Consider the following 24,097-nt stretch of genomic DNA (forward strand, 5'->3'; position numbering starts at 1 on the left):
AGGTTTCTTGCATTCTTGGTGACAGGCACCCTGCCCACAGAATAGTTGACACAGCAAAATTAAGTTGGCCCATACAATGTTGTAAACCATGCCTCGAAAGTAAATCAATAGGCCTTTTAATTATCTTCAGAGGCCTATTAATCATATTGAAAGCCTAGCGACTATCCTGCAAGGTGTAGTTCGCAATATAACACGGGCTGTCATATTTGTGTGTGTCAAATATCTTGTGGGCAGGGTGCTGTTCTCCCGGGCTTCTCAACCGTTATCGAGTCAAGGCGAAAGACAGATAGACTGTGAGGGTAGAATACACAGACAGACATGCACCTCACCTATATATGCTTGTGCTCTGTCACCCCCGAACGACGTCTTACAAATCTCTCTGACCTCAGCGCCCCCACTGAAAATTCTTACAGTCCAAGAGGGTCGATGCATCAGCTCAATATCAGACCGAAAGACTATATAAACACATTTGTAGTGTGCCTAATTTGTCGAATGGAGGTGAATCAATAACATGAAACATACATCTATTACAAGGTTTTCCATCAACACCTGCTTCCCCCAACATGGCCCAGCGATCTATCACCTTGACTCGCAACAGTCTTCCGCAATCTCAGCTCGTCTTTGATTATCGATAACAATTGTTGAGTTCATGAAATACTGAGTATGTGTGTAGGTAGGCTTTGGTTCAGCACAAATTACATCTCTCGTTTAGCTGGAATAAATAGGATGAGGGACAGCCGTGCTCAAGGCCCGAAGTGGTGATGATGGTTGTATGTTGATGAGAAGAAGTAGAACTCCGAATCCCTTTGTTGTGATGTAGAGTTAAGTGCTATACCATGGCGGGCTGCTGCCAACAGCGATCAATAAAAGTTCACAACACCAAAGGCAACCGAGCAACCTCAAATACTTTAACTGTTTTTGTATTTCTTGCTGCTATAGCAAATCAATAGACAGAGACGGAAAATCCCAATCTCCCAGTAGGAACATCCACCCTCCATATCTCATCTTTAAGACATCGATGATAATCCAAAAAAAAAAAAGGAAACCAAACGTCCAAAGATCCATTTACAACAAAACAGAACTCGCAACGCGTTCCACGCTTTCTCCCAGACTAGAAACAAAAACAAAAAATGACTCTCAAAGCAAGTAAATGCCCGACTCCCAAAACCAAAAATTAACTTGCACGCCCAAGTTATTTTCTGCCATGCCTCGTTTGATCCATCCAGGGGACGCCGTTCCTTCAAACCCAGCCCAAGTCGGTCGTATAGTGGTATATATAATCTCCCATCCCGATCATCCCTCTTCCCTACTCGCACACAACATGCTCACAAACGCTTATTTCTTCTTGCCCTCGTGCACAATGTTGATGATCTTCTCAACAACAGATGGGTCCGAGAGAGTGCTGATGTCGCCAAGCTGGTCCTCCTCACCGGCAAGAATCTTTCTGAGAATACGTCTCATGATCTTGCCGCTGCGAGTCTTGGGAAGATCTGGGACAACAAACACGGCCTTGGGCGCCGCGAAGGGGCCAATACTCCTGCGGACCTGGAGGATGAAGTCCTTGCGGAGGGCATCATCGACTTCGGCGCCGTTCTTGATGGACACAAAAGCGTTGACAGCCTGGCCGGTGAGCTCGTCGGCAACCCCAACGACGGCCGCCTCGGCAATGGAGGCGTGCTCAATGAGGGCGGCCTCGATCTCAGCCGTGCTGAGACGGTGACCGCTGACGTTGACAACGTCATCAACACGGCCACGGATCCAGTAGAAGCCCTCGTGATCGCGACCGGCACCATCGCCCGTGAACTACATCACTTGTTAGTCTGAAAGCCTTGCAACAGCAGAGGCAGCGGATACTCACGTAGTAGCCCTTGTACACGTTCAGGTAAGTGTCCATGTAGCGCTTGTGGGCGCCCCAGACGGTGCGAGCCATGCTTGGCCAGGGCTGCTTGAAGGCAAGGACACCTTCGACATCGTTGCCATGGATCTCCTCGCCAGAGACAGGGTCGACGATCGCAGGCTCGATGCCGAAGAAGGGAAGAGAGGCGGAGCCGGGCTTGGTGGGAGTAACACCAGCAAGAGGGGTGATGACGTTGGAGCCGGTCTCGGTTTGCCAGTACGTCTGTGATTAGTCGTTAGTGAGAGGTGGTCTCTTGCAGGGCCGAAGGTAAGCGACTTACGTCCACAATGTGAGCCTCCTCCTTGCCAACAACCTCAAAGTACCACTTCCAGATCTCGGCAGCGATTGGCTCACCGACAGAGCCAAGAACTCTGAGATGCTTCATCTCGTTGCGCACATGCTGGTTGCCGGCGCGCTTCAAGAGACGCAGGGCAGTGGGAGCAACATAGAACTGTGTAACCTTGTGCTGCTCAATGATATCCCAGTATCTGGAAAAGTTGGGGTAGGCTGGTGTACCCTCAAAAACGACGGTGGACACACCCAGGAGGAGTGGGGCGTAGACGACATAGGTGTGACCGGTAATCCAGCCGACATCACCGCCGCAGAAGTACCTGTCGCCGTCGTGAATGTCGAACACATACTTTCCGGTGGTGGCGGCGCCCAGGAGATAACCGCCGGTGGTGTGCATGACACCCTTGGGCTTGCCGGTAGAGCCGGAGGTGTAGAGGAGGAAGAGAGGGTCCTCCGAGTTGACGGCCACGGGGGGGTAGTATGAGGGCCACTTCTCAACCTCCTCGTGCCACCAGAAATCGCGACCCTCGGTCATGGGGATGTCGGCGCCGGTGCGCTTGTACACAAGCACGTGGCCGACATCAGGGCACTGCTTGAGAGCCTCATCGACAATCTTCTTTGTCCCAATCAACTTTCCACCACGCTTGCCCTCGTCGGTGGTGATGACCACCTTGGAACCGCCATCGATGACACGGTCGCGAAGCGAGTCGGCCGAGAAACCGGCAAAGACCACCGAGTGAACGGCGCCGATTCTGCTGCAAGCGAGAAGGGCAACGATAGCCTCCGGGATCATGGGCAGGTAGATGGCCACGGTGTCGCCCTTGCGCACGCCCATCTGGGTGAGCACGTGGGCGAGCTTGGAGACATCGCGCAGGAGCTCGCCGTAGGTGACGTTGCGGCCGTCCGAGGGCTCGTCGGCTTCGTAGATGATGGCGACCTTGTTGGGGTCCTTGAAGGCATGGCGATCGACACAGTTGTATGACGCATTGAGCTCACCTTCCAGGAACCAGGCATTGTCACCCCCGGCGAGGGAGCCGCTGTGTACAGTCTGGAAATCCTTGGACCAGGTCAGGAGTTCACGCGCCAGCCTCCCCCAGAACTTCTTGGGTTCTGTGATGGATTCCTTGTAGAGTTTCTGATATTCCTCGAGACCTGCGGTACCGGTGTCAGCGCGCGATGTGACGTAGAGACCATCCGCCCAGGCGCGCCCAGGCTCGGGACAAGGAGGACGGCCGCGGGGTATTCAGCGGGGGGTGGGGTCGTGTCTTACTGCTCAAGTGAGGTTTGCTCGGGTGCTCTGTCACAAACGTGGTTAGCTCCAATGCTTCCGTTCGTCCAGGTGTTGTGTGTGCGCCCCGCGACAGGGCCACAACACCTTGGCGCACGACATGGACCAAACTTACTGTCAAGCATCTTCTGGGGAGGGTCTGTTGGGAGCAGGCAGGAAAGCCGCTCTGTCAGTTTCACCGTCTATACTCCAGGACGGGACAAGAACTCACGGAAAGTGTCAACAGCGTGGGCCTCGGCCACTACTGGCGCCTTGGGAGACTGCTCGCCCATGATGGTGGTGTTGGTGTTGGTGATGGCGGGGGAGGAACTTTTTGGTGCTTTAGCAAAGCGGGAGAATGTTCGTCGCAGCAGTAGTAGTAATGACCCAGCCAAGCCAGAGAGGAGCAGCCGGTAGGAACAAGTAGTGGTGGTAGAGGGTGGAAAGGAGGTGGGACAGATGAGTGGGAGATTGAATGAGCTGGACTGACGGACAATGTTGGGGAGGAGCGGGCGTTTTTGTATTATGGCAGAAGACGAGACGAAGGATACCCGCCTGGATGGACCCGGTGCATGGGTGAAGGATGGAAGCTGGGATGGGGGAGCGCGAGGGGAGGCATTCAGGGGGAGGGGTGTGGGTGTGGGCATTTTCTTTTTTCTCACTTCCCAGCTCTCTGCCGGACCGGAGCTTGTACCGATACAAGGACGCAGAGAGACGGCCACGAGCCCATCCCCAGACACCAAGCCCCAAGACCACCGTTGTGGATTTCCTTCCGACCGACCACTGACTATTCGCTGCACACCAGACATGCAATGTTGCCATTGACGGGCCCTTGTTACCGCAAACGGGAAGAAGACCACCAGCCCTATTTGCACGCCTACTCAAGAGAGAAAGAGAGACCTAGAGGCTCAAGAAAAGTTGTTTCCCCTGAAACGACACACCTTGAGACGATGGGCCGGTGCCAGCCGTGCGGTGGACGCGGGCATGCGGCAGTCCGGTGCGGCGAATAGCCAGGGCTCCTTGCCTCGCCTGTGGATGATGAGTCGAGATGGCACAAGTGTCTCCTCCGGACGCGGCAGGCTGCTCCCAGTCTGTGGAGTGTGTGCTGCACCAGGAACACAGACGCATGGCAGGGTTGCCTCGAAATCACCGGAACGGTGTCAGTGGTGTCCAGCAGACAGGCGGTTGCCGTGTTTGAATTGTGAGAGAGTTGCATCTATCACACACAACCTTCTATTTGGAAGCGGCCCGAGACTGCAAAGTGACGACTTGAGTTGGAATTTGGAATTCTCTCAACCGTCAAAGCCTAGCGCTCCTAATAAAATGGCGCGCGCCTCACTTCAGACAGTGGGGGTTTGTCCTTATCTGATGGGGATTGTGGATGCCATCATCTCGACAAACCTCTTCAGCGGCATGTAACCGAACGAACGAACGAACGTCTGCGGGCCGCCGTATGCCTGATCGATTCAACCTCTTCGTGGTGTGTCTGCCACTATCGGAGCCCGACCGGTTGGCTGTTGTCGCAATGCGATGCGATGCCCTACCTATGCGACCAAGCAGTTTCCCAAACAAGCAGCACTTCTTCAGCGTCAATACTACTGCTCCCGTCGTTGTCTATGCTGCTGCTGCAGGGACCACCCCGCCGTCGTGGGAATGCAGTCACCCTCATACTGATGATACCTTACACTACACTCGAATATGCCGTCTTCAATAATCTTCAATGTACCAACAAAACACTTGACTAATAAGTAATCAGCTAAAACATAAGAGGAAATAACCTTAACTCCCCACGGCCATGTACCGGTACCTCACTGGTCCTCCTCTTTTGCCCTCACCTTCTGCTGCTTCTTTACCCCACACTCTGCCGGGCCCCTCCTTTTACAGCGATCTCGTTCTTGGCATTGAGCCGCTACCGGATCGAGACCCGGTGGGGTCCTCGGTGACGGAGGAGGCGCCTTGGACAGGGAAAGACATGATGCCTTCGCAACGCCGCATCGCCATAAGAAGGGCCTTCCCCGCACTGATCCCAACCGCATTCAAAGCACAGCGCCTCTTGGCGACCATCACCGTTGGCTCCCCCCGTTGCTGTCACGACCTGTCTTTATGGAATCCCCAGATGGGCTGGCGTCATCGTCCGTCACTCCCAACATCACGGGATGGCCACCTCGGAAAGTCGAGGACATGACGCACCGTCTTCTTCTCGAACGGCTATCCCGGCCCGCTCCTCGCTTTTTATTGTCCATTTTCTCCCTCACAGCAAATACCGAAGACCGAGACGAACGAACGAACGAACATGAGCCGGGGTACCACCTTGTTCCTGCAGTGGACCACCGCTATCGTGATAAGACGGATGTGTGTCTGTGTGTGTGTGCAACGACGTTGGACAGTTGCGGCTGCCCGGCTGCCGGGACATTCCCAAGTGCCGGTGGGCCAAGGCTAACCCGACTTCCTGGGGATGAAGGGAAGCTCGGGAAGCCATATTCTCACATACACCTCGGGTATGAGCATGTGCATCCAACGAACCAGGGATAACCATCAGTGACTTTCCTTGTCCTTATCCATTTGCCCCCCTTCCCTCGTGTCCTCTTATGTGTGTGTGTGTGTGTGTTGTGTGTGTGTCTTGTGCCCCCTTTTCCCCAGAATCGCGGGGCATTACCGCTCCCCACATTCTCCAATGGAAGGGGGGCCTCGAACTTGATTGTTCCTTTTAACCCACCATAAAACTCAAATGCTCGGACTGGACTGGACTGGGCGCAATATTTCCCCATGTTTTTTTTTGTTCCCATCCACCAGTCCGGAGCAGCGGAAGTACCCTCGAACTAACCAACTAACAACAAATCTAAACCTATTCAGAGCGCCCAGTCCGGATCGTCACTGGGGACGAGAGTCATGGCACTCTTGTGTTTTCCCTCGTGTGTGCCCCTCATTCCTTCCGTATCCTTGAACCCCAGAACTGTGGTGTACAAAGACCAGACCAAGAGATGACCCCACCTGTAGACAGCCAGCCCGCCACCAGGAACAACGTCATACCTCAACCCCTACAACCGGGGCCTTCCGGACGTATGGGAGGAGGGGAAAAGGGTAACAACAACACGCGGTGGTGATCCTGTGCTGGGCACATGTGATAGAAAGAGTCACTTTAATTAAGATTAAGCATACGGCATAGTATCAAGGATGTGGGGAGATTGAAGGAAGCCGAGGGAAAGGCCGTATATAAGACCGGCCACCCATCAACTGCAGGATTGTAGCTCTCTTGAGTTGTCCGATGTATGTATGCGTTTCGTCATACTTGAGACTATTCCCAGTTCCCCATGGACCTCCCGTCCCACTAACTAGTCTTTGTCTGCCTGCTCCTAGGATGTCATGACATAAACATTTTCACGATCCTACCTGGTAGGTAGAGGGTGTGTAAGTGATATCGTCATCTTTGACTGACTCTCAATAAGGTAGCAAGGAGATTTTCACACAGAGAGCCAGATTGAGAGCAGAGAAGCTGGAAAACAGAGACTATTTTCAGATCTTGACAAGTCTATCAGAGTTCTAGCTACCTCTTGGTTTTATGTAAAATGATAAGGTAGAGGGAACACAATAGACTAAGTTAGCTAGGTACTTGCCAGGCCTTCAATATCGGCACTTGACATGGCTTGGTGGTGTATAGCCACTGTAGAAAAACGAGATCACTACCTTACCCAGGAAAGGCGCTCCATAGGATGATGACTGGTACATCTTGTAAACTAGAATATGAGGGAAACATACTTTATAGATAATATCTACAACTGTAGTTTGGATTGCCCATTGGCTGATCGCACCGTGCCTGGAGCAAAGTTACCGCGTATAATCCTGTCTAAAACATCCTGCCCCAAAGCAAGATGTTCAAACCCTCGGTTTCCTACATAATCTAGCCCAGCCTCCATCTTTCTCTTTTTAACATCAACGTTTCAAGATAGGTACATAAAAATAACATAAGATAATCGTAGAAAACCTTTCAACCGCACCTGACAACAAAACACTCAAAACACTTTGCAACCAAACCAAGTCCATATCAGAAACTACCATGTCACAAACACATACAACAAAAGTTCTCATTCAAATGTCTTTTTACTCTCATCTCATTAACATAATCCTACTCTCCATTTCACTTCCGTTTTTCTCTTTCTTTCTTTCTTTCTTAACTGATATGTGTTTGTCTGCAGATAGAGGGGGGTATAAAGAAGTTTCTTCGTTCATGAGAACAGGGAATGATGTGTTATATAAACAAACATAACTGGAAAACCACAACCACAACAACGACCCACCCATTCCATTCCAATTCCCTCCCGCAAGCACAAGGAACAAGTTATTCATCCAAACAAAAACCAAACCAAACCAACAACCAAAGTGATGTGTCCCTGTTCAAAAATAGACAAGAAAAGAAGAAAGAATAAAAATAAAAATAAGAACAGTAAACTAAAATAAAAGGGGGAATCAGAGAAGACAAAGTTAAAAAATAAAGTTGTGCAAAAGAAAAAAAAAGAAGGGAAAAAGGCGGTGGAGAAATAAAAGCAAAAAAAAAAAAAAAAAAGGGACATAAAAACGGACATCCACATCGTAAAATTGAAAGGCCATGACTGACACAACCACACACACTCCCACACAACTCATTCTTCCTCTCTTTCCCCAACCACCCTCCACAACCCCTTCACAACCAAAGCCAGCACCCCAATAACCACCAACCACACCACCACCAACCCCGCAACCAAAACCCTCTTCATCACATTCCAAACACCACCACCACCGCCAGTCCCCTGCCGTCCTTGCCCCCTCTAAAAGCAATTCAGGCTCCCCTTCTTCTTCTTCTTGCTAATCGTGTTCATCCTCTCCTCCAAATGTGCCCTCGCAATCTCGGCATCCCTCCTCTTCCTCCTCTCCTCCTCCACTTGCTGCAGACTCCACCTGTTATCCTGCTGCGGCTTCTCCTTCAGGTCCTTAATCTCCTGCTCCAGCTCCTGCGCCCTTCTCCTCCAGGCGTCACAATCCGCCCTCATGGCCAGCTGCTGCCTCTCCAGGTCAGTCAAGGCCTCTTCGAGGGTGGTGGTAAGCTGTTTCTCTGCCTTGAGGTGCTTTTCGATGAGGCGGATGCGCGCTTCCTGGTCTTCTTGGATCTGGGAGATACCGCCTACATCCTTGGAGGGGGGGCGGGGGGTGGGGGATGTGGTGCCTGAGTTGTTGGATGGGAGGGGCGGGAGGGGGATTGCTGGTGGGGGGGAGGGTAAAGAGGCGACCGAGGATGATTTGCGGACACCGTGGCCGTTTTGCTGGGTTTGCGAGTTGGATCGTTGGGGGGTGTCGGTTAAGTCGTTGGGGAGGATGCTGTCGTATTTGGCCTGCATGATTGTTAGTCTCCGATAGCAAATAAGTAGAGGACAGAAAAAAACGTACCTGAAGAGCAGAATACTCCTCCTTGATGGCATCCAATTCGCCCTGCAATCTCACCTTGGCAGCATTCGCCTCCTCCAGCTGCTGGTTCCTCTCCGTCTGAAGCAGCGACAGCCTGTTGCTAGCAGCCTGGACCTGGTCGAAATTCTTATTAAGCTGGTCCTCAAGCTCCTCCACAAGCCGCGAGTTCTTCTTGTTTTTGACCTCGAGATCGACCACCTTCTTCTTCACCAACGCCACCTGCTCCTTGACAGGGAAGCCCTGCCCGGTAGGGCCCGTCTGCTTCTCCGACTCAGCAGCGAGCACCTCGGCCAAGCTGGCTCTAACAGCCTCGAGGTCGCGCATAATGGTGTCGTTGATGTTGGACAGCTCAACAATGTCCTGCTCAAGCTCCAGTCGCCTGCCTTGCTCCTCTGACAGCGCCTTTTGGGCACCGGCAAGATCGCTGATGCGGTCGCTGATCTTCTCGACACTGACATCCAGTCCGAGAGCATAGGCTACCTGGGTGGCAACCTTCATGAGCTCTTCGCGAGCTTCAGTCAGATCACTCTCAAGCCGCTTAGTCCGGTTGGCATGCTCTGTTTTGAGAGCAGCCAGCTGAGACTCCAGATCACGTCTGCCGGCCAGCATGATCTCGTTAACATCCTTCTGGTGGGCTGACTGCAACTCGTGAACGCTCTCCTGGTGAGCCTTGATAGATTGCTCATGGTCTGAAATTGTCGCCTCGAGTTTCGCAACCAGGTCCTTCTGTTCAGCTGCTTCGCTGACCGCCTCATCACGCTCCTTGATAGCCTGCTCCAAAGCCTCCTTCGTCTCCTGGTGCTGCTTCTCAACCTCGGCCACCTTTGTCTGGCTGGTGTTAATGAGAGCCTTGTACTCCTCGATTTCGGTACGGAAAAATTCGACAAGCTTCGTGTCTTCACCCCCGCTTTGCTTTGGAGTTTCACCAACTGCCCTCTCATTACCACCCTCAGGCTTCTCCTCAACTTTGACCTCCGAAAGCTTAGCAGTAAAAGAAGCAACCTGAGCCTCGAGCTCGCTGATAGTCTTCTTCAGCTGCTCCTCATTATCCTGCAGAGCCTGCACAGCACACCTGTGCCTCTCCTCCCAGGTGGACAGCTCCTTCTCCAGCTCAGCAATCTTTTCCTCACGAGCTGCCAACTGAGCAACCGCCTCCTCGGAAGTCTCGTTCGTGGCGGCGGTAGCATTGGCGCTCACGGCCGTCTGCTTGATCAGCTCCTGCAGTTCCGCAAATTGAGCCTCCAGCTCCTTCTCCCGAATTTCATTCGCCTGCTGCAGCTCCTTGATGCGCATCTCGCTCTGCTCCAGCTGATTCCTGAGATTCGACACAACTGCCATGTCCATAGGCGAGGCAGCCTTCAAACTCGACCGTTCACGGGTCAGTCCAGAGATGATGGTCATCTTGGTCTCCATCTCCTTCTTGGCCGTCGCGACGTTGGTCTCGAGCTCCTGTATCCTCTCGGAGCGAGCGTGGAGCTCGTGCATGGCGGCGTTGAGGTTGAGCTCAAAGTTCTGCATCACATCTGGCTGATCCTCAAAGTGCTCGGCGGCGATGTTTCGGAGCGAGGCAAATGACCTGTGAGCCCGATCGATGATCATGAGTGTTTGACTAGACTTGCGGCGGATGACATGGCCGGCCTTGCCGGAATCCTCGTTGGCGGCCTGAGCCCTGGCGACCTGGGTCTTGAGCTCTTCCACCATGTCAAGGGCGTGTTGATGCCGTTCCTCCAGCTGAGCGTACCGCTCGGCCAGTTCCTTCTCTGCGGCCTCCTTCTCGGCGGCGATAGCCTTCAATCGGCGAACCTCGGTCGTGGCATCGGTGCCATTTGTGGGCTCCGTTGGCGACTCGGGAGCAGAACCAGATTTGGGCACAGCGGTGCCAGCATCCGAGACATCCAATGTCGTAGACGGAGATTCTAGAGCAGACGAAAGCTCTGATGAGAGTGACCGCATAGAAAGATGCGTGGTATCCTTGGTCTCATTAGTTCTAGCGTCAGACAGGAATGAGGTAGGTCTTGTCAGCATTGGCGATGTCACCGAGAGAATCGAATCTCGCTGGCGACTAGGGTGCTTAGCCTCGTCCACCATATCCTGCAGCTGGCCCAAAGCCCGGAGAGCCTCCTCATACTTGGCATGGAGGAGATCATACTCGTTGAGTGTCGCCTCGTGCTCAACCCTAAGACCGAGAAGCTCTTGATTCATAGTCTCGAGTTTGTCGGCCACAAACTTGGACTGAGCCGGGCTCGTGGGATATTCAAGCACTTCGCCATCGTTGGCCAACGGCGACAATTTCCGTGGCCTCTTTTGCCCATCAACTGGCTCCTCTCCCCCCTCCGGGATATCCTCCTCTCCAATCTCGGGGATGGTCTCTTCCAGTTGACTATGGCGGCTGACATGGCTGTGGCTGCGCGAATGGTCGGCGATGCTCCGGCTGGCCGTGCGCCGGTGGCCGGCTCCGTTGGTGGCAGTGCCGTTGGCGGCTCCGATTTCGGCCTCGGGAGCCGGAGTTGTAGGGTGGATTTGATCCAACTCGTATAACAAAGAGTCCAGCTTTCCAAGGCTGCGTTGCCGCTCCACCACCTGCTCCAGCCTGTCAATCTCACGCTGCATCAGCTCAGCATCCTGGTCAGCCTCGGCAAGGCGCTCCTCCAGGGTCGAGATGTAGTTCTCACACGCAGCCTCGTTTTCGCGGACCCGGGCAATTTCTTTGCGCAACTCCATGATGATGGCTGTGTTCTTTTCCTCGCCTGACGTGTGGCCGTCCAACTTGGTCTCCAGGTCGTGCAGGTAGCTTTCGGTGTTGGCCTCGCGGTCCATGAGCTTCTGCAGCCGGGCCTGAAGCTGATTGTTGATCGTTTCGGCGTAGGCGCAGTTGGACTCTTTTTCCAGCAGAGATCCCTCGGTGCTGGACAGGGTTGCCCTGGTACTCGCTAGCGACTGTTCTAGAGACTGGATCGTCTTTTCGTACTCGAGCACAACCTGTTCCACCGCCTGCGCGAAGCTATTGGAGCGATTTAACCGCTCTGTGGCACTGTCACCCAGATTCTTCTCGAGCTGGTTCTCCAACTGCTCCTCATCGCGAGCCCGCGCCAGCTCGGCAATGAGCTTCGCGTGCCGCTGGCTCAGAGCCGTATAGTTTTCCTGGGCATCCAGTAGCTGGTTCTGGAGTTCCACCTCCCGCTCACTCTGCCGCTCGGGCCTCTCGCCTGGGGCCAGGGTGCGTCGCTCTCCCCCGCTGCGTTCTGCACTCCGGATTTGCTCCCGCAGAAATGCTACTTCGGCCTTGAGACGATCGATTATGGCCTGCTTGTCCCCCTCCTCAACCTGCTGGATCCGCGGCTTGCTCTGGATCGCTCGGGCCCTCTGCGCATATTGAACCGTATTCAACGTCTCGCTCAGGTGGAACTCGGCCGGCGTGACACAGGCAATCATGTACGTGATGGCATTCCCGCCCAGTGAGTCTTGGAGCAGTCGTGTTAGCTTCGAGTCCCGGTACGACACATGCGCCCCGGCCTGTCGCGAAGACAGCTGCGAGATGACCTTGCCGAGTGCTGCCAGACCAGCATTGATCGAAATACCCTCCTTTGCCCGCTCTCCCTGGGCGCCCGTGTTCTTGAGACGCTCGCTGCCGGCTAAATCCACGAAATGCATTTTGCTGTCGGTCGTTACCAGAGATTCGCTCCCAGACAAGCCCTCCACCGGCATCGACATGCGCCTCTCTGCTCCTGTCATCGGCTTGCTCTTCTTTTGCACCAGGTTCAAGCTGAATACGGCATGGGAGCGCGACGATCGGGCGTTGATCGCTGTCGCATCCGTCTGTCGAACTATCGATCCTTGCTCCAGCACATGCATCAGGTCGTCCACCGAGTTGACTTCCACCTGTCGCAAACCGGTCAAAAGAATGTTGCCCTTGACGTCTTCGCGAATCGTGACGGCTCCCCGTTCATGAAATGGGATGGTATCGTCGACCAACAGGTCTCTCAGCTGCTCGTTGTAGATCTCGACATATGAAGCGCGCAAGGTCCAGTTCTTTTCCGCCCCTTTCGTGAAACTGACAGGCGGGTTCGAGAACCGAGCTGGTGTTCGGAGCTGTGACATGGAACTGCGGTTAGGGTTGATCTTTGGACCTTCCAACCGTTCAAACAGCGCAGTGGCGGCGCGTGGGATCACACCTGAATATCACAGTCAGCACCGTCTAGCAGTTGGCGCGGTTTGGGGAGTATACTCACCCATTTGCTCCAGACTGTCCTGGTCACCCGCTGTGCCCATCGTGTAAGATTTGCCCGCGCCGGACTGGCCGTACGCGAGAAGGGATACATTGTACCCCTGGGTAAAGGCGTTGACTCCCTCGTCTAGATACTCCCATATTCCGGCCTGGCCAACTTCCGGGCCGAACACTCTATCAAAGACAAAAAGCTTGCGGCCCTGCGGTGATTCGATCGACAGGCTCGTTGGCGAATGCACCTGGACCATGGATCGCTGAAATCGCTGAGGTATAAGCTCGAAGCCCGGGTCTTCGGGCCTTAGAGGTGGGCGCACGCGAACCACTGCTCAACATGTCAGAAATGCAGGTGTCCGTGGCAGCGGTGGCACGCGAGACACACAGTCGGTGGACGGCGTGCCGGGGGTTCACCAAGCGGGATCCGAGGTATGCTGTGTACTCACCAACTTTGACGGCGGTCTTTGATTCCTCGTCCGAGGCTCTGCTTCCTCCGGCCGACTTGCCCTGCATGCTCATGCGACTGCTACTTCTCGGAGCCGGGCGGACCATGGCGCTCATTGGCCGTGCAGGCAGTGTGCCCGGCGACGCTGGTGGTGAGCTTGCCATAGCAGCGAAGCGGGACTGGGGGCGTGGAGCTCTAATAAGTAGTAGGTCTCGATCTAATCAATCGACTTGAACCGGCGCGGTGGGACGGGCCACTCGATTTTTGCCGCAGTCGTCCTTGAGCTCGTACAGGTAGGTACAGCTAGGCCCAATCGTGGAACGTGTGACGGGACGAACCGTCTCTCGGTGGTTAAAAGGGAAGAGGCAGAAGAGGCAGAGGCAGAATATTCGTCTGTCTGTCGAATAGCAACGACCCCGCAAAAGGGCTTATGCTTCTGCACTCGGTCGTCTGGCAGGCGTCATATGTTTTGTTGGAAATTGGTGAATTCTCCTGTGTGTCGTCGGCGGGTATTCTGGGGGAGTTGCTGTCTGATGCCAGGGGCGCTTGGAAGGTCCCCTTGTTTATTTGATTGCGCCGACAAGGGTGGCGCAAATTACAAACGCGTCCCCTGAAGCTGCGCCGGGGGTCGATTGGGGCCGATTGGGGTCCCTGGAGTCGCTTCGCTATAAAGTTATCGACTCCGGATGCGAACCGGGACGACACGATCGCACAAAACGCAACGTCAAGAGCCTCTCGCTTCCAGGCTGGTGATTATTTTTTTTTTTTTTGGTGTTGCGTTCTCCTTTTTTTTCTGTCTTTCGCTCTGCCAGTCAATGGCTTGTTAGTCGCTGTATGTGTTTTTCTGGTGGCTCGATGCGGTGAGACGGCGGCTCAGGAGAAAACTCTGAAGATTTTCCCTTCAGCTGCGAGCTCAGGTTTGTTGGCGAGAGAGGTACCGAGCAGCCCACTCAGAAGCCAGAACAAGCAAGCAGTGGCAAGCAGTTGATGAACACACAAATAGATATTGCAGCAGCAAAATAATAATGACAGCTCTTTCACTCACCGTTTCCCTCAGCAGCAAACTTCTCCCACAAACAGCTGCCCTGCGGAATTTGTCAGTTCTCTTCCAGTCCTTCAGTGTCACCACACAGGCCGTGTTGGGGGTGCCCGAGGCGGGACGGCCTTGCAGCGTTAGCTCGAGTAAACCAAGCAACCAGATGCCAAAAGGGGACTAGCTCCCAGTGCGCACATCAGACGGCGGCTTCCCTCCGTTCTGGGGACGCGGTGCTTCCCCTGTAAAGGCCGAACGCTCTGGCCACCAGGTGACAGCTGGGCTTCCTATGGTAGACCTGACTCCGACTCTACGGATATTTCAAAGTCACCGGTGGACTCGGCCGCCGAGGTCTAAGGTGGTGAAGGACGAGACAACACCCATATATCGGACATTCCGTCTGTTCCCAGCAACTTTGGACATGACGATCTGCCTTTCCAGATCTTGTTTGTGTGCTTCCATGTCCACAGTGGAGTCTGGGATGAGCTGCATCTGAACTTCTCGCCCAGAGGTGCAGCACAGGGTTGCAACTTCTCCTGGATTGGACGAATTTAGCTGCAGACCAAGACACCAGTTTTCATCCACTCACTGTTTGGGGGAACACCATCTGCAGGCACAACACCACTATTCGGCAGCACCATCCAATGATGGACTAGTTTCTACCTTCTACGCCTCTTCCTCCAGACCTCGATAATCTCATCGGTATCTTCAGAAGGGGCCACAAGACGGAACAGGTTACAGACAGCAAACATAATCGGCCTGTTATCGTCAGTGTCAACCCCCACCTAGCATCCCCCAACTTGAAGAAGCAAAGTTGCACCACACCATTCGCATTCCAACAAGAAAAGATCACCAGACGCAGCAAAGATTTGCTCAATCAGGTGCCCCAGCCCCGCTTTTGGCCACCAGTCAGACGCTTGATAGCTCCGGCTGCCGGGCCCAAAGATATCCGTCCCGGCTGGCCGGTGCGGTACGGGACGGCTTACCTTGCTTACCTAGGTCCTCCTCCCGTCCCCAAGACCACACAAGCCAGACCCTAGGTCTGGAGCTGTTGGTCCATCCTCACCCCCCAATAGTCCGGTCCGGAGAAATCGGTAATGTACATGTGCCTCAGCAAATAACCGCAGCGGAGAATTCCTCTTGATGGTTAAAAATGTCCAGCTGTCACCCGTCAGTGTGATCAACTCCATGTTCAAAGTGTCCGCACTCAAACAGGACAGCTGATAGGCGGGACCACCGTTTCAGAATCTCTGGTTTTGCAGCACATCGCTCAGCAATGCCGCCGACATGCAACGCCTTGGCCCCTTTTCCTTCATGCAAAGTCTACAGAGTGTAGAGCCCATGCATAGAACTCCAGTTACAACCAAGCTTGATGAGTTTGTAAAGAGACACGGCATATAGCTTCATGGATCATGAAACCATGACATATGTTTCTTTCTTGCAATATATACTGCCATACAAACTGATCCCTTCATGATCCCACTGTCATCCTCCTCGGTCTCGAACTCATCTTTCACACCCGACAGACACGCCTGTGATACCCCGTGGGGAGAGGCCACCAGAGACTTACTAGTCTCCCCCCTCCTCAGCGGCGTTCCCATCGGAGCGGTGCGGTGCCGTATTCCCGCTCCCTGGAACCCGGTCCGATAGCAAAGGAAACGTCTTTCCCAAAGCAGAAATGTTTTGGAAATCCCTCTCCCCCTTCAATTCAACCCTTGAGACATGTGCGCTCGGTTCTTGGTGTGGGGAAGAAAACGGCCGTGCGCACGGACGGTATCTGCAAGAGGTCAAGACCCGAATCCATCACGACATCAGGACCAACTTTAGAAATTGCCTTTTTCCAAGGCGGAGAGCGGCGAGAAGTTCATCCTTCTTCTGATAGTGAGAGGAGAAGGAGGTCCGAGCAATGACCACTGTGGTAAGTGATCACCAATCATGGCGTAGATCGACCACGTGCGATTATTCCCCGAATGGTTGTTTTATCTTAGCTCTTCCTATTCTCCGCCCTGGAGACCTCCGTACGGCCGTACATGGCTTGCCTTAGAGACGGATGAGGAAGGTAGACACTCGGAATATCTGCAGCTAGCAGAATGGAGATGTTGAGGAAATAATTGGCATTGAAATGGGGTTTGACAGGTGAAACTTCTAAACTTGACATTGACGACCGTTGAAAGCGGGGTTTATTCCTGGAGAGCCGACAGGGGTGGCAAGCAGTTGAGCTTCTCACGTGATATGGCGCCAGGTTCGCGCGCTTCATGGCGCGTCTCTTTAGCTAACGAGAAACTGTCTCGACTCCAGAACGTCGGCGTTGTGTTGTTGCCCCCCGACGTCATTAAACAATGGCCGGCACTTTGAAGGTCCCCAAGAAACTACACTACCCCACAAGCAACACATCAAGTTACAAGGATCTCTTGGTTGCGCCTCTGCCTCATATACGATGACCGAGATTGTCGATCTTCTCTCGAGCTCTCCGCCTCGGCCACCCACAGCTCGCCAACCATCTCTCCCGGCTGCAGGCTCCAAACGGCCCCCACCTAGGAGAAATCACTAATTATCGAAGATGCCCTCTTCGTCTCGGACGATGAGTTGGCAACTTACCCAGTGGTTGGAACTGGGTGGTTATGGAAAGGGCTTAACGCAGAAGGACCAGCGACCAAGAAGCGCCGGATAAGCGCAGCAGATTCAATCGTATCGAGTCCAAAAGGGAACTCTCCGTCGTTGGCAGCTTCGATTCCTCCACCTTCTGCGCAGCCCAGGGATCAGCAACGGAGTAGCTCTGTCCCTAAAGGAGTAGAGAACATTGGAGGAAAGTTCTACCGACCCGGGCTTGATGATTCGGAAGGTGAAATGGATGATCACCCTTTCCGAAGCCCGTCACCTAAGGGGAAAGAGGTTGCATCTACGCGAAGGGGATTCGACCAGCCAGAAATAGACCTTTTGTCTGACGATGAACCGGACAGTGACCCTTGCAGATGTTCGCCACCTAGGGGCAAGGAGACTGCATCAACGCGGAGAGGTCTTGAACAGCCAGAAGTGGACTTTCTGTCTGACGACGAGCTTTTTGTGAGCGAGACACCCCATGATAAGGGGAAACAGCCGATGCCAGCTGTACCGAAGCGGAATCTTATGGCGGAGGATATCATCTCAAGCTCGCCGGCGCTGACGCAGCGAGCAAAGAGCACACTCAGCAAGACTGCTGACTGGGATCCTATCTCGAGCTCGGCGCCCATTCCAGCCTCTGATATTGGCCACCCGCCGGAGCCATCTCGTCCCTTCCGCAAGACTAGGTCAGAGGTCATTTTGCTTGACGATTCTGACGACGCCATGGATGATGTGGACTCCGATAAAGACGATCTCCCTGATATTATGGACCTTGCCAGTTCCAAGCGAAAAACCACCTCTGGGTCAACCTCTAAGCGGCAGCCAACAGTTACCAAATCAAGGAACAAGAGGTTCACCATAGGTGTCTTATCAGCCAATGCTGTTGACCTCCCAGATGAGGAGAGAAAAACGCAACAAACGAAAACCCCCGCCGAAAAAGCAGCAGAGAAAGCAACCAAAGCCGTCGCCCTCGCCGCCGAAAGAGAGCGCAAGCGTCTCGAGAAAGAAGCCGCCAAAGAAGCCAAAGCCTTTGAGAAGAAAAAGGCAGCCGCCCTCGCAGAAGTGAACATACTTCGCACCGACAAAAAGGTCTCAACCCCCGAAATGATTGTCGGCCTTCCCATCGGCCTCAACCCAACCATCAAAATCCAGGCCGAGGAACGTCTAAAAGACCTCTCCGTCCAAGTCCAATCCTCCCGCTCCCCGGTTGACAACATCGTCCGCTGGAAGCGAAAGGTAGATGCGGAATACAACCCTGCCCTTTCCATCTGGGAACCTGTTCCCCATCGAACCGACACTGAGAAGTACGCCATGGCTATCATGCCCGCCGCTCGGTTTGTGGAGTTATGCCTCTCCCCATCCACCCCAAACCTGGACTCACATCTTCCCTCAATGAAGTCCAGTTTTTCCGGATTTACCTTGATCTACCTAATCGAAGGCCTAAACCCCTTCCTCCGCAAGAACAAGTCCGCTCGAAACAGGCAGTTTGTCTTCGCCGTCCGTGACGGACTCGATCCCCCTTCTAGCACCCAGCCCAACCGGCCGGCCAACAACAACCAAAAAGTAATCAACGAAGACCTCGTCGAGCAATCCCTCCTCCAGCTACAGCTTGTTCACTCAGCTCTCATCCACCACACCAACGCCCCGATTGAAACCTCGCAGCGAATCGCCGTTTTTACTCAGCACATCTCCACTGCGCCGTACCGGCGGTTGAGGGATCAGACGAATGACACCCAGGCGGGGTTCTGCATGGACTCTGGGCAGGTCAGGACTGGGACCGAGACGAAGGATATTTATGTGAGGATGCTGCAGGAGATTGGGCGGGTCACGAAGCCGATCGCGGTGGAGATTGCGCAGGAGTATGGGAGCGTGAGTCGGTTGAAGAGGGCGATGGAGGAGGGGCCGTTGATACGGGAGACGGTGAGGAAGGGGACGAATAGGATGGGGGGTTTAGTGATCGGGCGGTTGGGCAGGCTATTAGTAGGCGGGTGCATAAGATATTGCTGGGGAGGGATGGGGGGAGTAGTGATATTTGATGGGGGGACGCGGAGGGGATGTGAAGGCGAGCGTGTGTAGTATTATATATATGTGTGTTGAGTTTGGAGGATCTTGAAAAACACAATGGGATACCACCACCACAGAGTTAGGATATTTCTTAGATTATCAACATTACAATAATCTTATAATACCATCATGTCAAGCTAATCTCACATGTCAAATCATGCTCCTTTGCCAGCCTCAATCTTCCGCTCCAATGTACTCCTGCCCCCCAATGCCAACAAACAGTGTTTAAAACAGCCCGCTCCCTCAGCTTACTTTCCCCCCTCCCCCATCAACCCCTCAGCAGCCTGCACCACGACCTCCACGACCTCCCTCCTCTTACTCCCCTTAGCACACTCCATCAACGCCTCCACCGCCCCCCCCTCCACCAACTTCCCCCTCGCCAGCCTCCCCACCTCCCCCTCAGAAAAAACCATATTCCTCACCACCACCGCCCCCCGATGCCTCAAATCCTCCCTCTCATCCCTACAAAGCCCCAACACAACCTCCAACCCCCTCTCCAGCCCAACAACCGCCCTCACCACCTCGTCAAACCCCGTCAAACTAGCCAGCGCGCCCCCCGCCGCGCTCCTCGTCTTGGGGTCCTCCGCATCAGCCAAAGCAACAATAACCTTGACCCTATTCTTCGCCTTCGGACTCCCATCCCCAAACAACGCAAGGGTTTGCTCCGGGTCCTGAACCAAATTGCACACCAACTCCACCGCTGCCGTGCAGACCCTCGAGTTGGGATTAAACAGTTGTTCTTCTACATCATCCCACGCCGTCCGAATAATAGACTTTCTCGTGTCATCGTCCGTAGAGGCGAGGTTGGTGAGCGCCATAAGCGACTCAAACGTAGGCAAGAGGTCCCTCCTGTCCGCGGTGGGATCTGGGGTGAGAATAGACGCCAACGGTCTGATAGCCGCGCTCTGCGGGATCGGTCTCGTGCCCCCAAACACAAGCGCCGGGTTGGTAGAGATCAAAATCCTCGCTAGAGCCTGGGCAGCCGCACGTTTAGGTCCGTTTTCCGTTTCTGGGAGGGCCGTCCATGCGGCGATGAGGAGACGGACAGCCCCCTGCTGTGCGAGTTGACCGCGGAGAGGGGGAGGGGTGGAAAGGGCGTGGATGATGGATATGATTAACGCCAAGGAGGCCGCAGAACCACTCTTGCTTTGCTTGATAAGGACTGGTGTAAGCCCAGCCTCGAAAACGTGTTTGCATCTTTCTGTGACGTGCTCGTCTTCGTCTAGCGGGTCAACCTGCTGTAGTTTTCCAGCAGCGTTGGCATACGCCTTGAGCTGCCGTATCCTTTTCTCTTCGTCTGTTTCGATGGGTCGGTATCTGGTCAGATTGGCAAAAATGCTGAGCGCGCCGTAAATCATCGGGGACCTAGGAGGGGCTTCATCGAGAACCTTGACAAGACGTTTCAGTGTCTTGGAGTCTTTGGACAAACTTTCCTTCACCTTGGGTTGGAGAGACGCGTAGGCTAAGCCCTCGATCGACGGCTGGACATGCTCGATTTCATCTTCGTCTAGCAGCATCCTGGTGAACCGCTTAGATAAGTCCTCGATGCTAGTCGTCGCCGGTTGTATCCTGGCTTCCGGGCCGGCGGTGGCTGCGGTAGATGGAACTGCCTTCAAGCGTGATGTCAGCCAGACATCATCACCATGAAAAGGCAGCACAAAATACGTCAATAAGGGGGAGTAAGGATGTGTTGGCTGACCCTCAGTTTCGCCAGTACCACTGCTGCAAGGTTCTGGACTTGCAGAGAGTGTCGTCTCATAGAAATAGATCCCTCCTGGAGGTGCATGTCAGGGTCGACCGTATGCATGGACTTGACGGCGTCGTCGGGATCCTGCTCGACGATCTCCTCAAGCCACTCTGTGCAGTACTTTCGGACAGCCTCTCGGCAAGCCGAGTTCATGCAGGCGGCATTCAGCATCTCCAAGCACGCCGTCTCGACCTTTCTGCTTTTCCATTTCCGCCTCATAAGCGGGCCTAGACTGGCAAGAAAACCTTCACTCAGGAACAGCTCGGATGTGAGATCGGGTACAATAGGGAAGATAGTGGCAGCGACGCAGAAGGCAACAATGTAGTCATCGTAGGTCCCCCGTCGGACTCGGTCATGGAAAAACTCGGCCAATTTCTTGCCGCCATCCTCGCCGGCAGCTTTGAGGTAGGCAGAGGTACATAGTGCGGCGTGGGCGCGTACGACGTCGGGCTGTCTCATGTCGAGGTAACATAGTATGGTATCGACACAGTCGCTATCAATCACATTCGTGACAGATGTCTCGCCCTTCTTGGTAACCTCGACGTCATCGTTAAGAAGTCGTGTTAGTTCGCCGAGTTCTCTGACAGTCTCTTCGTCCTCCTTTCCCCCTTCCATAAGACCTGCGAAGATGAGCAGTGTCTGATCCAGCCTTCCCAGAGGCTCGGGCGCCGCCGCGGCCGCTTCGGCTACGGTAGCCATGTAATTTATTTGTGACTGATGTTGATGTGTGTTGAAGGTTGGTGATTTTGTGGCTGCAGTAGTGCAAATGTTAATCTTTGGAGGATAAGGTTTGGCAGGGTCCGGTTAGGCCGGTGGCGAATAGGTTTTTGTCAAAGGGATGGCAGGTGTCAGACAAGATGTAGGCGTATAGATAGGTGAGATAAGATGAATCGAAATCAAACGTAGGATTCAGGTGCTTATCAATCGCAGGCGTCGAGGATATGGAAAAGTGACGAATAAAAGGGCAGAGGATCGACCAGACCCGGAGTAACGTGACAAAGTGTCCAGAGCCCGCCAATCTGGAAAGTTAACCTCGAATCTGTCGTGACACGAGAAAGAGCCGCCCTCTGGGGATGGCAGTTGCCCCTCGATGCTGGCTGATGGAGCTCTCTCTCCTTTAGCATCTGATTGCGCCCCCACCCCCACGAATAGGGGCCCAAGCCAGCTTAGCGCCATCTCTATTGGAGGGGTGCGTGAACAAAATAATAGGACTCCAACATGCCTCGAAAGTTAATGAACAGATCTCAGATGATGATCAGCAGACCTTTTAACTCTCTTTCAAGGCCTCTTAACCATTTTTTTAATGCCTTTCAACTTCTTTCAAGACCTTTATTAACTATTTGGGGTCCTTTGACTATATTGACGGCCTATTCACTATCTTTGAAGGTCCCTATTTTGTTGTCCACAACGTGGAGGGGTACCCCGAAGCGGTCTTAGCCTCACGTGGAAGCGCGATGCCAGCCAGGATCGACCAGGGTTTCTTCTTGACTTTTTATCTTCGGGACGCGTTCCATCGCAATTGAGCCAGAATACGCGACGGACCTTCCCTGCCAAGTTCAATGTATCTGAGCAAAGACGGCCCACTGAAAATCGACTCCAGCTGAGTAAAGCCTTGCGCGCCACTTCAACCATACGTGACGTGACGTCTTGACAACTAACTACCTTATCTATCTACGAATTGCGGTTTACCGAACAGGACATATTTGATCCAACCCCTCATCGATTTCAAGTGCCACTGCTCTGACGAAGAACTCAATCCAAAACACCTCGCCGCGCAGCGGGAACGGCTCGAAGAGAATGAGCGCCCAAGATGCGGTGGACGCCTCCGAGCACTACGAGGTCTCCAAGCTCGAAGATGTGCCCTCGTTGACCACCATCATCATTGATACAAACCCACGCGCTTGGGCAGCACTGGGGGACGTTCTTCCACTCTCAAAGGCCATTGCCAATATCCAGATATTCATCAACGCCCACCTAGCGTTAAGCAACACAAACCAGATCGCCATTTTAGCCGCACACACGAACCGAGCTGTATGGCTGTATCCAACGCCCCCAAAACCACCATCAGAGGATGTTGAGATGCGAGATGCCGGCAAGACGGATACCTTCTTAAACACAGCGAATAAATTCCCACAATACGCCCAAATCGAACACGCCCTCGTAACCTCCCTCCGTGAGCTCATCGGGAGCACGATACCACCGGACCTCAACGAGACCACAACTCAAATGTCAGGCGCCTTAACACTCGCCCTAGCCCATATGAACAAGACGGCGCTTGCCTATAGTGCGAGCCAGGCACTCTCCAACTCTACTGCAGGAACCACTGCCCCGGGCACAACCGCAAGCACCGGTTTGGTCGGTTTTCACGGCCGTATCCTCGTCATCTCCGTCTCCGACTCCGCCGCCTCCCAATACATCCCCACCATGAACGCCGTCTTCGCAGCCTCCATGTCCCGAATCGCCATCGATACCCTTGCCCTCCGAGGCAGTGCCACCTTCCTCGAGCAAGCCTCTTTCATAACCCAAGGCACATTTATTCAAGCCGCCGACCCTCAAGGCATCCTACAGTACCTCATGTTCGGTTTTGGAGTGGGTAGCGCATCTTCCGGGCTTTCAGCAGCACAGAATGACGGCTCAGGGCCACTGATGGGCAAACCAAAAACAGGCAAACAAAGAGAGGGAGATGAGCTGAGGAAGCCGGTGGGAGAATGCCTGTTTACGCCGGCGGCGGACTCGGTAGATTTTAGGGCCGCGTGTTTCTGCCACAGGAACGTAGTGGACACGGGGTTTGTGTGCAGTATCTGCTTGAGCATCTTTTGTGAGCCACCGCCTGGGGACGAGTGTTTGACCTGTGGGAATAAATTGGCGGTGGGGGATTATGGGATGATCAAGACACCGGATGGGTTGAACGTGGAGCCGGCTAATGCGAGATTGGCGCCTTCTCCGAGTGCTAAGAGAAAGAGGAAGTTGGAGGCCAATGGGGAATAATCCAAGAGTTTATTAGGGGCGGCTTTCAGGGCGTTGAATGCAGAAAGAACGAGATACAGGCGGTTTATGATTTTCAAGCAAAAGCATAGGGTTCTGGACTGGACCGGGG

The 24,097-nt window shown here is 53.8% G+C and overlaps 5 protein-coding genes across 5 annotated transcripts; 2 read left to right on the forward strand and 3 right to left on the reverse strand.

The window, feature by feature from the left end:
* Positions 1 to 898: 898 nt before the first annotated feature.
* On the reverse strand, positions 899 to 4,484 carry ACS2 (acetyl-coenzyme A synthetase 2). The gene is made up of 6 exons (XM_062877879.1): positions 3,688 to 4,484; positions 3,592 to 3,615; positions 3,459 to 3,485; positions 2,178 to 3,340; positions 1,859 to 2,119; positions 899 to 1,803 (listed from the first exon to the last, which is right to left on the reverse strand). The coding sequence occupies exons 1-6, from the start codon at positions 4,262 to 4,264 to the stop codon at positions 1,336 to 1,338; spliced, it is 2,520 nt and encodes an 839-aa protein (XP_062733696.1). The 5' UTR covers positions 4,265 to 4,484; the 3' UTR covers positions 899 to 1,335.
* A 2,730-nt stretch (positions 4,485 to 7,214) lies between these two features.
* On the reverse strand, positions 7,215 to 15,162 carry QC761_307390 (uncharacterized protein). Its single transcript, XM_062877880.1, has 4 exons — positions 13,557 to 15,162; positions 13,121 to 13,438; positions 8,874 to 13,063; positions 7,215 to 8,818 (listed from the first exon to the last, which is right to left on the reverse strand). The coding sequence occupies exons 1-4, from the start codon at positions 13,717 to 13,719 to the stop codon at positions 8,258 to 8,260; spliced, it is 5,232 nt and encodes a 1,743-aa protein (XP_062733697.1). The 5' UTR covers positions 13,720 to 15,162; the 3' UTR covers positions 7,215 to 8,257.
* Positions 15,163 to 17,435: 2,273 nt separating this feature from the next.
* QC761_307400 (uncharacterized protein) lies at positions 17,436 to 19,265 on the forward strand (the record flags this gene model as incomplete). Its single annotated transcript, XM_062877881.1, has 1 exon — positions 17,436 to 19,265. The coding sequence occupies one exon, from the start codon at positions 17,436 to 17,438 to the stop codon at positions 19,263 to 19,265; it is 1,830 nt and encodes a 609-aa protein (XP_062733698.1).
* A 236-nt stretch (positions 19,266 to 19,501) lies between these two features.
* Positions 19,502 to 21,699, reverse strand: SHE4 (SWI5-dependent HO expression protein 4; the record flags this gene model as incomplete). The annotated part of the gene is made up of 2 exons (XM_062877882.1): positions 19,502 to 20,863; positions 20,953 to 21,699. The coding sequence occupies 2 exons, from the start codon at positions 21,697 to 21,699 to the stop codon at positions 19,502 to 19,504; spliced, it is 2,109 nt and encodes a 702-aa protein (XP_062733699.1).
* A 1,098-nt stretch (positions 21,700 to 22,797) lies between these two features.
* On the forward strand, positions 22,798 to 23,988 carry TFB4 (RNA polymerase II transcription factor B subunit 4; the record flags this gene model as incomplete). The annotated part of the gene is made up of 1 exon (XM_062877883.1): positions 22,798 to 23,988. One exon carries the CDS (start codon positions 22,798 to 22,800, stop codon positions 23,986 to 23,988), a length of 1,191 nt encoding a protein of 396 aa, XP_062733700.1.
* Between the last annotated feature and the right edge of the window lie 109 nt (positions 23,989 to 24,097).

This window comes from Podospora bellae-mahoneyi, chromosome 3, assembly GCF_035222275.1.
Source record: "Podospora bellae-mahoneyi strain CBS 112042 chromosome 3, whole genome shotgun sequence".
Taxonomy (NCBI): Eukaryota; Fungi; Ascomycota; class Sordariomycetes; order Sordariales; family Podosporaceae; genus Podospora; species Podospora bellae-mahoneyi.

What these genes read in the sequence shown, in the direction of transcription:
- ACS2 (XM_062877879.1), bottom strand. Translation starts at nt 4,264, where the DNA reads ATGTCTGGTGTGCAGCGAATAGTCAGTGGTCGGTCGGAAGGAAATCCA. An exon ending in TCCCCAGAAGATGCTTGACA is followed by an intron (nt 3,486 to 3,591) that starts GTAAGTTTGGTC and finishes CGTTTGTGACAG; the next exon opens with AGCACCCGAGCAAACCTCAC. An exon ending in GAGCAAACCTCACTTGAGCA is followed by an intron (nt 3,341 to 3,458) that starts GTAAGACACGAC and finishes CCGGTACCGCAG; the next exon opens with GTCTCGAGGAATATCAGAAA.
- QC761_307390 (XM_062877880.1), bottom strand. Translation starts at nt 13,719, where the DNA reads ATGGCAAGCTCACCACCAGCGTCGCCGGGCACACTGCCTGCACGGCCA. An exon ending in AAAGACCGCCGTCAAAGTTG is followed by an intron (nt 13,439 to 13,556) that starts GTGAGTACACAG and finishes CATGTTGAGCAG; the next exon opens with TGGTTCGCGTGCGCCCACCT. An exon ending in AGGAGTATTCTGCTCTTCAG is followed by an intron (nt 8,819 to 8,873) that starts GTACGTTTTTTT and finishes ACAATCATGCAG; the next exon opens with GCCAAATACGACAGCATCCT.